The sequence below is a fragment of the Netta rufina genome (assembly GCF_964035555.1).
Source record: "Netta rufina genome assembly, chromosome: 4".
Lineage (NCBI taxonomy): Eukaryota > Metazoa > Chordata > Aves > Anseriformes > Anatidae > Netta > Netta rufina.
The window spans coordinates 3713090-3725108 of NC_140127.1; the positions used below are offsets into that span (position 1 = coordinate 3713090).

A 12019-nucleotide genomic window follows, 5' to 3' on the forward strand; every position below is an offset into this window, starting at 1 on the left:
TCTTCTGTTTTGATCCCTTGTTTGTATGACTAAAACTAAAGAATAAAGTAACTGCTTGATACCTGAAATCCTTTTAAGCTTATAAAGTACCTAATTGTATTATTAGCATTTTGTTATTCCTCAGGTCTGTACATAACCTCATACTGTAAAACAATACTCGTCTATTTACAAATCAGCCAAATTAGGAGTGTGGCTAAAACAAAAAGGCCTTAATATATTTTTTTCAAGGAAAATCACATGTTCTATTAAATCTTTGGAAGTCAACAACACTACATGACAGCAGGTTGGCTGTATCTAGGTGTGTTACAAGCGTAGGATAAGGTCACTTGGCCCTGTTTCAAAACTAGCTGAAGTATTTTGTCTTGGAAGCAAGAGTGCTGTTAGGTGAGAAACTGTCACTGATGAGGAAAAAAAGTTTCTTTATCCCCAAAAAAGTTGACCCATAAGGTGTCTCAAAGATACATAGAGGAGTCAGTAGTTAATGTATGAACTCATACTAACATAGGAGGATTCTCAGTGATTGATTTATGGGGAAAAGTGGGCTGAGCATGGGCCTTGTACTATTCCTAGATGCTGTTTAACTTCTCCAGAAGCCTCTGAGGCACTCTCGCACCTGCCATGGACCTGGCACCCTGATAAACTAAAAACATGAGCAGTAATCTGCTTTCTTCTTATTCAGCTCAGAAACAAAGTAGTGACGAGCTTCTTGTACTCAGTCTCTGGACCTAAACCAGACCTGAGCCAAACACCGCAAAGTGACACCCCCACAGCCTGGGGACGCCGCGGGGACCAAACCCACACGGTAACCGCAGCAGCTCCGGCTTCGTGCCTGCCCGGAACCCCCCCAGCAACACCCCTCCGCGGGTTTTCGCCCTTCTGGCAGCGCACAAAGCACCCGAGGACCAGGAGGGTGCCCTGCAGACAGCCTCCTTGCCTCCTTCCTTGCCTCCTTGGCTCCCTCCTCGCTTCCCTGCCCGTGAGCCGCGAGGTGGCGCCGCCGCCCGCTGCCGTGAGCGCAGCGGCAGAGGCAGGAGCAGAGGCTGAATAGCGCCTGCAAATTGCTGCCGCCGCCTCTGTTCCAGCTCCCTAAAATCTCAATCAACAATCCATTAGAACTCAACGGGAGTAAAACTAAATCCTCGTTTAAGTGTATTTATCCGATCTCCTTTCTCTCTTTCAAATGCTAAATCCATTTCAGCATATGCCCCTTCTTTCTCTCGCCTTTCTCTAAAGACTGGCAGCCTATACCACTCTTGTAAATATGAAAGATGCTAATCATATGACATATCACGTCTCAGTCGGAGCCTGGAATAAAGCCTTGAGATTTGGGATCATTGCCTCCAGACAACAGCTTCATCAGCCGGAAAGTTGTTTTTTTTCTCCTTTCCTTCAACTCTCAATCCCTTCTTTGTCTGGGGGAAAATGCAGCCAACTCGAGCCACCCTGGCCATATGGTTCACTCTGTGTTTTCTTAGTTGAATTCTGAATTGTTTGTGACTTGCGAAGGGTTTTTTTTTTTTTTTTTTGGGAAGGGCGTATAAAGACATAGAAGAGGCTGCCTGCGCCGGGGCGGCTTTGCAGGGCTGCTGCATGTTCTTCACGTGTTCATTTCACACACTTCTTCTGCAGCCACTTCACTGCTACTGCTCTGCCTCGGAGCCAGAAGATAAAGCTCCGTGCATGCTTTTTGACAGTAACACAACAGATTCCAGGGGTCTCCTTAGTTTTTTCCCTTCGGCGGACAAAAACGCCTTCTTAAACCTGATGGGTTTTGGTTTTCAGGGCTGCCTGTACTTGTCCCTAGCCTGGTGCAAACGTGCAGCGTGTGCACTGGCGTACGCGCTTGCTGGCGAGCCCCTGCTACGAGCACCTCGGATGAGAGAAGTGCCGAAGTATTTTGCAGCGAGGGAGAGAGAGCGTGGCTTTTCAGACCTGTATAAATCGGGAGCTGAATGAGTTCGGCGCGCTCGAGTTTGGATAGCCCCCCGTTTGATAGCAGCCTGCCAAATTTTCTTTCTCTCTTTCCTTACACAAACCCCCAAAAAAGGCCCTTTCACCAAATCATTAAATTCTACAGAGGTGGTCAAGCTAGTCCTGCTTTTCATGCGTTTGAGAAAGAAAAGGGTCCTTGAAGTTTAGAAGATGCCCAAGGAAAACTCATTGAATGACATCAAAAGAATGAGTTTCCATAGCTGTTGAAGCACGAGAGCTGTGTAGCTGCACAAAGGCGGGTTGGGGCAGTGGGACTGTCCCACTGCTCTATCCCAGCACAATTGGGTCACTGAAATAGGGAATTAATTACCATTGGAGAGTGGGCAGCCCATTCACCACTGGCTGAGTTTTATTAAACGCCAATATAAATAACAAAACAACTCTTGTGGCTGCACTATTCCTACACGCCAAAGGAAGGATTATGTTGGGGATTAACATCTTAAAGTCTATGAGACTTTCTGACTCAAGGCTCGGAGCTGGTAATCGTATTTGTCTCCTGGTTCAGCGATTAGTGCTCTCCCTCGCGCACCTTCGCCTGGATGGCCAATGTCCCTTTTTGCAGGCACTGGGTTTTTCACACAATCGGCTGTTCTTTTCCCCACATCTATAGAAAAGAATAAGAAAACTGAAGCGTGTTCATGCGATCCTCAAGCTTCTTCTCTTCTTCATGGGAAAGGAAGGCACTGGCGGCCTTTTTTCACAAGGGGGGGAGGCAAACCCTTTTGGGGGGTGGGCGGCGGGGCTGCGGGTTGCAAAATCGCTCCGCAGGCCTGCACCTGCCATGCAAATCCGCCGGGAACAATCGTCCCAGTCCCCGACGAGGGGCTTGGTCGCCCCGGGGGGGCCGGGGCAGGATGCCGGGGCAGCGCTGCCCGAGGGGGTCCACCTTGTCCCTGAAGGGACCCCAAAGTCCGGACCCTGCAGGGCAGCCCCTGCCCCGTCCCTCCTCACACCGCTTTTTGGGTCCCTGGCCTCGGCGCCCTTTGGGGAGGGGACGTGCTTTGACCTCCCCATATTCCCCCCTGTTCACCTGTGGCAGCGGGGCCTGGCGGGCCGTCAGCGCCCGCTCGCAACTTGTGGGGTCGAAGCGCGGACGGGCCGCGTCCAGAGGTCTCTCGGCAACACAGACCCTAAACTTTTAGGGCTATCGGGTCGCCTGAGAGTTCAATCTGCTTAGGGCAAACAAAGCCTTTCTGAAGGTCTCCCCCTCTCCCGCACACAAGTTCAGCGGCCTTTATTTCTGGGCCGTGCGATAAGCTTAAATCATTGTGCTCCCGCTTCTTGATCGTCGCCCGCTTTGGCCCTTTTGTTCCCCTAACGGAGGACGGAGGCTGCCGAAGGGGCTGAAGTTGAACAGTTTGACCCCCGCAGGACAGCGGGCACCCCCGAGCCGCCCCCTCAGCTCTCCCCCGAGCCGCCCGGCCCTCGCGGGACCACACAGGCGCCCGGGCCCCGCTGGCTGTCACCGGTCCCCACAGTCCATCCGGGCAGGGAGCGAGGAGGCTTCCCGTGGTGTTCGCAGCTTGCTTCTGGTTATTTTTATTAGTAATGCTGTTATACGATCAGCGTGCTTCGTTAAAACTCTTCTGCAGTGCATGTGGGTTGTGCTCACAGCACTGCGGGCAAGCGCGACGCCTGTTTCCTCTGGGCGATGAAAAAAAAGGGAGAAAAAACCCAACCCAAACCCGACCCAAAACCCAAAACCTGCTAAAGAAAAACCCCAAACAACACCAACAAGGAAAAGGCGACCCCCAAACCCGGCCCGGCCCCAGCGCACACGGCTGGCCTGGGGCCGTCGGAGCCCCCCCCCCCCCCCCCTCCGCCCCCCCGCCCCCCGCCCGGGGCTGCCGAAAGGCGCCGGGTCCCGCGCGCGCCCCGCGCCCCCCCCATTCATTAATAAATTAGCGGCACGCTCCAGCCGAGCGCGAGGCTCCGAGGGGGGGCACGGGGAAAGGGGGGGGAGAAAAAGGGGGAGTGTGGGGGGGGAGGCCGGGGGCCGGGGCTGAGGCCGGGGCCGGGCGTCGGGCGGGGCGGCGGGGGGCAGGTTTGATTGTTCCCCGCGGGGTATATAAGGGGTGTTAAGGAGGGTCGTGTGCCAGACACGCAGCCGACGGGCCCCGGGCCGCTCCCCCCGCCCCCCTCTCTCCCCGCCTTTCCCCCCCCTCCCCAAAAATCCTCCCTCCTCCTCCTCCTCCTCCTTTCCCCCCCCCCCCCGGAGGATGCTGGTGAAGGCGGAGAGCCCCGCGCCGCCGGCGGAGGACGAGCTGCTGCTGCTGGGGCTCGCCTCGCCCGCCCCCTCGCTGCCGTCCAGCGCCGGCGACGAGGAGGAGGAGGAGGAGGAGGACGAGGAGGAGGAGGAAGGGGAGGAGGAGGCGGCCTCCCCGGCCCGGCCCGGCTCGGCCCGGCCGTCGGGGCCGCGGCGCCGGGAGGGGAAGCGGCGGCCGGGGCGGTGCCGCACGGCGGAGGCTGCGCAGCGGCTGAAGCGGAGCCGGCGGCTGAAAGCCAACAACCGGGAGCGCAACCGCATGCACCACCTGAACGCGGCGCTGGACGCCCTGCGCGACGTGCTGCCCACCTTCCCGGAGGACGCCAAGCTCACCAAGATCGAGACGCTGCGCTTCGCCCACAACTACATCTGGGCGCTCACCGAGACGCTGCGCCTGGCCGGGGGGGCGGCGGCGGCGGCGGCGGCCAGGGCCGGCCCCGACGGCGGGCTGGAAGCCAGCCCCTCGCCGGCCTCCTCCTGCAGCCCGGCGCCCTCCGCCTCCCCCTACGCCTGCACTTTATCGCCCGCCAGCCCCGACGGCTCCGCGTCCGACGCCGAGCACTGGGCGCCCCCCCGGGGCCGCTTCGTGCCCCCGCCGCCGCCGCCGCCGCCGCCGCCCCGCCGCTGCCTCTAGCCCCGCAGCCCAGATTTTCTCCCCCCCCTCCATCCCCGTCCCAAATTTCCTCTGCCCCCACCTCCGACGTTGCACTTTGTCCGCTCCCCCAGCTCCCGGGCCTTTTGTGTGTGTGTCCCCCCCCCCCCCGTCCAACCCTCCTTCCCTCCCGCTCCCCGTTTCGCCAGCTGTCTCTTGTGATTTACGAGGTTTGGGGTGGGGTGGGGGGGGGGGTGGGGGTCCACAGAGAGAGAGAGAAAAAAAAAAAAAAAAAAAGAAAAAGTTGAGTTGTTTTGTTAGGGGGCCAGGTTAGAAGTCATTGTATAATTTGTAGGCTTTGTGAGGGCTGAATGCAAGCGTGGAAATTTAGGCTGAACTCTCTATCAAAAGGGAAAAAAAAAAAAGAAAAAACAACGTCAAGGGAAAGGGGGGTGTGGATCGGGAGGGAGGACTCCTCATGCATTATTTATTTCGACCTTTAGGGGACGAGGAACTCCCCCCTTCTTTCAGGAGATTAAAAATAAATCAACAGACTGAAAACCTAAACAGACACGGAACATTACAGCGATCAGCCACACACGTGTTCACATTTATTTATTATAAAGAAAGATTTCATGGAAAATATGTATTTTTTTGTATAATTTACAGAGTTTATTCTAGTATGTATTTACAGCCGAAGAGCAAAGGGACTGTTCTCGTCATAAAATATAAATAAAATATCTAATTTTCATAACTTGGTTTGCTGCTTTTTTTGGCTGGCGTGCCAACTGTCAGAAGCTGGGGGGCTCCTCCGGCACAGGGGGGCTGGCAATGGCCCTGGGCTCTGCCAAAAATTGGGGTGGGCTGGGCAAGGAACCCCCCCGGGACCTAGCTGAGTTTGTGGGGTGCGATGGGGTGACCCAGGTGTGTGCCCCCTTGCAGGTGCTCCAGGGTTCATCAGAGCTCTCCCATACGTTTTCGTTTCTAAAATTCTGGTTTGCTTCTTCAAAAAGGACCTACTTTTACCTCCCGCTGCAGAAGATGTAACTGCCTAAAACCCTTCTTCAAACTGATGGCTCCTGAGTATCACCGAGAGGGACGTAGGACATAAACGCTACCCAGGAAAATAAAAATGAGCTTAAATAAAAACTGGTTTGGGCTGAAAGAGGAAGGCTCCGTTCCTTCATCTCTCTCATGTTCGGGTGAAACCCACGCCACGCGCAGGGCCAGGGGGAGCTCAGAGCACCTCCGGGGATGTCTCGTGTTGTCCCATGGAGACGTTGTCTCCTGCACAGGGCACCCAAAAAAGTGCTGAACAGGAGCAGCCAGTCTGCCCTCACCCTTCATCCTTCCAGTCCTTCCTTGCTCCATCACTGCCCTGCACTGGCTGGGCGTCCTCATCCTCCGTGCCTGTGCCACGAGCCCAAACCAGGGCGTTTTTAGCCCAGCGCCATTAGTCCATCGCTGGCAGGGCTGGGGGGTGTCTGGTGCACTCCGAGGCCCTTCAATCATCGCCCCGTGTGCCCAGCAGCGCTTTGTGACTTCTGGGTGCAAACACCTGGAAATCATTAAAAACCAGCGGAGGCGGCTGAATGTATTAATTAAATAAACCGCGCGGCACATGAATCTGCCCGGTGCCCCTGGATCCTGGGAGCGTGAAACCCGGCCCGGCGAGCGACGTCCCCGAAGGGGGCAAAAGGGAAAAAAAAAAAAAAAGAAAGAAAGAAAAAAAAAGGAACGTGTGAAAAGAGAATTAGTGAAATTAGGTTAGCCCAATAAAACGTGCGGGGGTTCGCCCCCCCTTCCCCGCAGCCTCGGGCGAGCGGTGCTATCGAGCCTGATCTATTGTTTCCCCCCCTGGCAGGGGGGTTATTGTGTGATAAATAATTCCTGGAGGACAGAAAAAAAAAAATAAAAGAAAAAAAAAAAAGAAAAAGAAAGAGAAAAAAGTGGGCGCATTTGCATAATCACGGCTTTGATGTGGCCAGCGATATGAAGCTGTGTTCCCCCAAATCTGCCGTGGGCCAGAAGGAACAAAACAGGAGGCATCCTTTCAGTGGGGCTGGCAGCGTGTGGGGTGGCCTGTCGGGAGCGGGATGGCTCTGTCTTTCTCTGTGAACAACCCCTCTAACGATTAAACTCCAGGAATGCCAACAAGGAGCCCAGTGCCTGGCTTGCCCTCGTGCCGTGGTGGTGATGGGGAGCATCACCCATCCTGCCAGGCAGATGGGAAAGAGAAGGGGGTGGATGGGGGTCCCACAGCCCTTCCCCGGTCCCTTCCTGGCTGCAGGCACTGCTGCAAAGCTGGAGGGTCACAAATTATTAGCAAAATCCCAGTGGCTGCCCAGAGCCTCGGGAAAGCAGACTATGGGCCCAGTGCTCTGCAGTGGGCCTGGTACTGGGCTGCAGGTGTAAAAGGCAAAAGTGCCCCTTGGGATGGAGTGGGGGAGCCAGGGGGCTGTTTCCACGGCTGCACCTTGCTGAAAAAGTGTAATTCCTCGTGACAAAGAGGTTGCCTTCCCTTTAAAGTGTGTTTATGATCCTTCTGCACATCGTGCATAAAAGCTTCTCTGTGCTGCTGGAGCCTGCCGGGCTGCTCTGTGGCTCCAGAGAGGGGTTTATACACACCCCTGGCTCACAAATAGCTACGGGGAGCCCACCTCACCCCAAGGGCTGGCACTTTCTTTCCTCTCGTGTGCTACACAAACCGCTGGTGCACCTATGTGTTTCCACAGAGCAAGCCCGGCCTGCACAGCCAGCCACCACGCGGCCTTCCCCGCTCCCCAGCACGCATTTCACACATGTGGGATACATGGCCTGGCCTTGATTTACTCCTGTTATGGAAATTTTTCTAATGATTTTATTGTCACAAGGAGGCTTTGGTTTTGTGATGGCAGAAAATAAAATTAAAAAAAAAAAATAAAGTAATGCCATTATGCTGTGAAGCAACTGGATTAGGGTTCACCTGTTACAGGACCTCCTACAGTGCGCTCTAATGACTTCATTATTGAAATGTATATTACATTAAGTAATTAAGCACACGTGGGCTGCTTTTTTAACATGGGATTCATTATTTTTTGCATAATGTGGTTTTAATTGAAAGGGCCAATCATCTGGGGTATTAGACAGTTACACCTTATTTCCACACAAAGACAACTTAGAGAAATGCAATGCCTCTTCAATGAGAGCACACCCCAAACTATCTGTAAAACATACAAATGGGGGTATGCCCGTGTGCCTGGGGAAAGCAGCTGGCCCTGGGGTGCATCCTGGCCGAGGACCCGGCCCTGTGGGACAGGGACAGCGCATCGCTGTGGCGAGGGGAGCGCAGCGCTCCACACAGCCATAGGGGCTGGGGGGCTGCAACTGATCTCAGGAACCGAGCCATAGAAAACACCTCCTGTAAGGGTTTAGGCTTGTCTGGTAAAACTTTACTTTCTTTTTGTCTGGATTTGACCTGTGCAGCCTCCATTTCTGCACTGTACGGACAAAGCAGTCCCAAGCACTCACCGCAGCTCAGCACGCTTTTGTGCAGCAGCTGTAGCTCTGCGGACCCCTTCCACGAGCAGAAGTCTTGGTGGGATTTTTACCCAGTGTAGAGGGATGCCTTGGGCTGGGCAAAGTCTTGCATCTCTAAACCTGTCTTGACTTGTGCCCAGCTGACACCTTCCTCCTCAGGAAGCATCCTGCCTTAAAGCCGTGATGCTGTGCTGTCTGTGTGGGCTCGGCACACGTTTTTGCTGTCACCGTGGGGCAAACCTGAGCTCGGGCTTAGCACTGAGCCTCTGGGCCAGCACAGCAAGCTTTGGGCTGTGCTTTCCTCCCCGCAGCCCGCAGTGCTGAACGCAACACGGGCGGTGAGCGTGCAGTGCTGGGACTGGAGACAGAGCACGTTAAAAGCCGCCTTGAGGAAAAGTCGTGCAGCGGGCAGAGGGAAGGCGGGCTGCTGTGCCGGAGGGCAGCGGGGACCGGGCCTCCTCCCATCCCCCTGCCTTGATTAAAAAGGAGAGGGTCCGGACCAAAGCTGATGGCATATTTACCTTCGTGAGTTTTAGAAAAGTTAATTACCGCTTGGAGCAAGTTGGTATGGCTGTCCTGAGCTGCCTTTTATTAGTAGTCGCCTTCATTAATTTCCCTCGCTGGATTTGCTGCTAATAGCTGCTTGGTCCTGGGCAGCACAAAGCAGCATCTGTGCCATTGAGCAGAAAAGCGGGAGTCGGGCAGAGGGGGGCCGGGGGGCGGCGGGGGGGGGACGCCGTTTGCAAATCATCCCCTATTAACGTGACGGCCCGCGTGGGGCAGGCAGCAGCCCCGTGCCTCCCGTGTCCGGCACGGTTGCTTGAGCTTCAGCCTGGCAGCGGAGGGGGGAAAGCCTGGGTCCCCCTGGGTGCTTGTGCTGGCTTCTCCCACCCACTGAATCTCCCGGGCCTGGTCTGGGTGAGGATGCAGGTGTCAGCGCGGCATGTCGCCCGCCTCGCGCCCTCTGCCAAGGCCTGATGATGCCCCAGTTCCGCCTGCGCTCCTCGTGCCCGGCTATAATAGGCTTCGGTTGTTGAACATGTTCCCTTTCAGTCTCTAATTGACTGATTTTTATGCAAGAGTGCGTGCAGCAAAGCACGCGAGGCCTCTGTCTTTCGCCTGGGTGCTCGCAGAGGGACTTGTAACAGCACAAACTTCCTTCACCAAACACCTTCCCCAAAGCTCGGGAAAGAGCTCATTGCCACGCTGTCAGCAGCAGAAAGCTTTTGTGCTTGGCTTACTGCTTTTACCAGGTGAATGTAAGTCCTGCAGGCTTTATGCCCCTACAGCTAATGACAATATTTCACTGCTCTAATGCAGTGCAGCTTCTCTCGTTTCGTAGAGACCATGAGGTGACTGCTTCCTAATCTGTGGCTCTCGCCTCACACTTGAGAGTGTGGTGTGATTAAAAAAAAAACCTAAAAAACACATTGGGTAGCAAGTAATACAAGACTGAATGCCCATGAAAAATAAAAATAAAACAAAACAACAAATAACACAAAACAGTGGAAATCTTGGTTGGTTCACATGACTTTCTTCTGAAGCCAGAGGAAATAGCAGGAAGGAGACTTTTTTGTCCAGTAGCTCTAAGCTGATGCTTCCAGCCAAAAGATTAAGTGCTCCGAGTCAGCTGCTTAGCTCCCCCATTAGCCCCCCGTTTGTACCATACACCGCATCAACCCACAGCCCAAGTTCTGTGTGTTTCGGGCCACGTACGTGCTACGGCTGCCCAAAGGCTGTTGGATATGTGCGGACACGTCATTATTAAGGCAAGCTCAGTGCTCAAGCACCGGCTAATGGCAGAGCGCTGAGCAAAGCTCTGAGAGCTCCAAACACGAGCCCAAGCCTGCGGAGGTTGCGACCAATGGAAGCTACCAGGCTAAATGTTACGGTGCTGGCTTTAGGTGGGAACTGGGCAGGCTGACACTCGACATTGACTTCCCTGAATTGCTCATTCAAAGATCTGTCAGTAGCCGTACGTTTAGCTGGGGTGGGAAAATGTCTTACATAAAGCAACAAAAGAAACCAGCTGCTAAATGCTAATACCCTATATTAGGAAGTACTCCAGATATTAAGATTCCCCACACAAGAATTTATTCAAAAGCATATCTAAACACATTTTCTTTGGTCAAACAAGCAGCAGAGGCTGGAAAAGGCGTTGCTTTTTGCGGGTCTCTAAACCACACACACTTTACAACAGGCGTCGCGGGGCTGGCTGTTGACAGTGCGCAAGGACACTTTGTTCTGCAGGGATTGTTAGGGAGGTTTTGTTTTGTTTTTAATTGTCTCTATAGAGAAGGAAAAGGCTTTAACGCAGCATCGCTGCTGCTGGTTAATTCCCAAAATCTTGCTGACCATCTTTGTTTCCCCTTGGCAGTTTAGAGCTCTGCTTTGCGGCTGCACGAAGCTCCGTATGCACAATTTCTGTCACTTGGTTAAAGCCAGCGTTCCCCTCCTGCCGCAGACAAGGCAGCCCTTTATTGGCTGCAGAACAAGATAACTGGCTTAATCTTCCCAGTAACACGTGAGTTTTCATGTATCACTTTAATCTGCGAAACACTGGGGCTGAGTGTACCGTCACATGCCGATTTTACTTTTCTATGAGCGAGTGACTCCCGGGCTCAATGATGGATTGTTCGCTCCCTTTTAACAACAGTCAAGATGGTGAATGCCCCGGGGTGATAGACAGTGTGCAATGGGAACGACAGCAAATCTGATGGCCCAGTTCAAGTTCACCTGACAAAGCTGAAGCAGTCTGCAAGCAGCATTCGAGAAAGGATTATTCACACTAGCATTATATTTTTGAATGCATTTTTCTTCCTGTGCAGCTGCCCAGCTCCCCAGCACTGAAGGTTTATGCACCATAATAAAGAGATTTAATTTTTTTTTCTCTCTTGCTTCTCACTCTTTACACCTAGCTCTAATTGTTCAGCACAGTGATAGGGCATCTTTCCAAACAACTCGGCACAAACCACGTAGAAAACAATAGCATTGCTAAAAAGCGGCAACAAAAGCCTAAAAATCTCTGCCAGTTGCAGAAACAAAAGCTTATGGTTTTGTTAAAGCTAACGCCGTGGTGCTGGGGACCCATCTTTTTGGAAATTTAATGCTGTGTTCCCTTTCTCACGACACAAATCTCCCAAAAGAAGCAGTCCCAGCCCTTGGGCCATTGGGCAGGGAACCTCTGGGTTTAGAGGAGAAGAGAAGAGAGCATTTTCAGTGGAGGGAGCTAGTGACCTTGGATGTAGCAGGGAAGCTACGTACCATTTTTCAGATGAAGAATCCCCTAGTACATGGATGACTGCACATGCACACACTCTGGATGCCTTGGCATAGTCTTTGAAGAGTAACACCAAAGTCTCGTCATATTTTATTTCGGCTAGAGAGGCGGGTTTCTGAGCAGCAGCCAGTGTTCAGTCCAGTCCTGCTATTCCTGCCAGATGTGGAAGTAAGGGGAATATGCACACCTCTTTCTTGAAATTTCACAAAAGCAGCTTTCGGCCTCCCGGTTAGGACAATAACACCGGGAGAGGTGTGCCAAAAGAGCCGAAGATCTCTTTTGCTCTCCAGTGGAATAGAAAAGCAGATGCAACCTCTATGTGCAAAAATATGCCCTTTGCAGTGTACACATTCCCTGACCGTGCTGTCAG

At 53.5% G+C, this 12019-nt stretch overlaps 1 protein-coding gene across 1 annotated transcript; it reads left to right on the forward strand.

Annotated features, from left to right (window-relative positions):
• Positions 1-4211: 4211 nt before the first annotated feature.
• On the forward strand, positions 4212-4892 carry NEUROG2 (neurogenin 2; the record flags this gene model as incomplete). Its single annotated transcript, XM_084285943.1, has 1 exon — positions 4212-4892. The coding sequence occupies one exon, from the start codon at positions 4212-4214 to the stop codon at positions 4890-4892; it is 681 nt and encodes a 226-aa protein (XP_084142069.1).
• Between the last annotated feature and the right edge of the window lie 7127 nt (positions 4893-12019).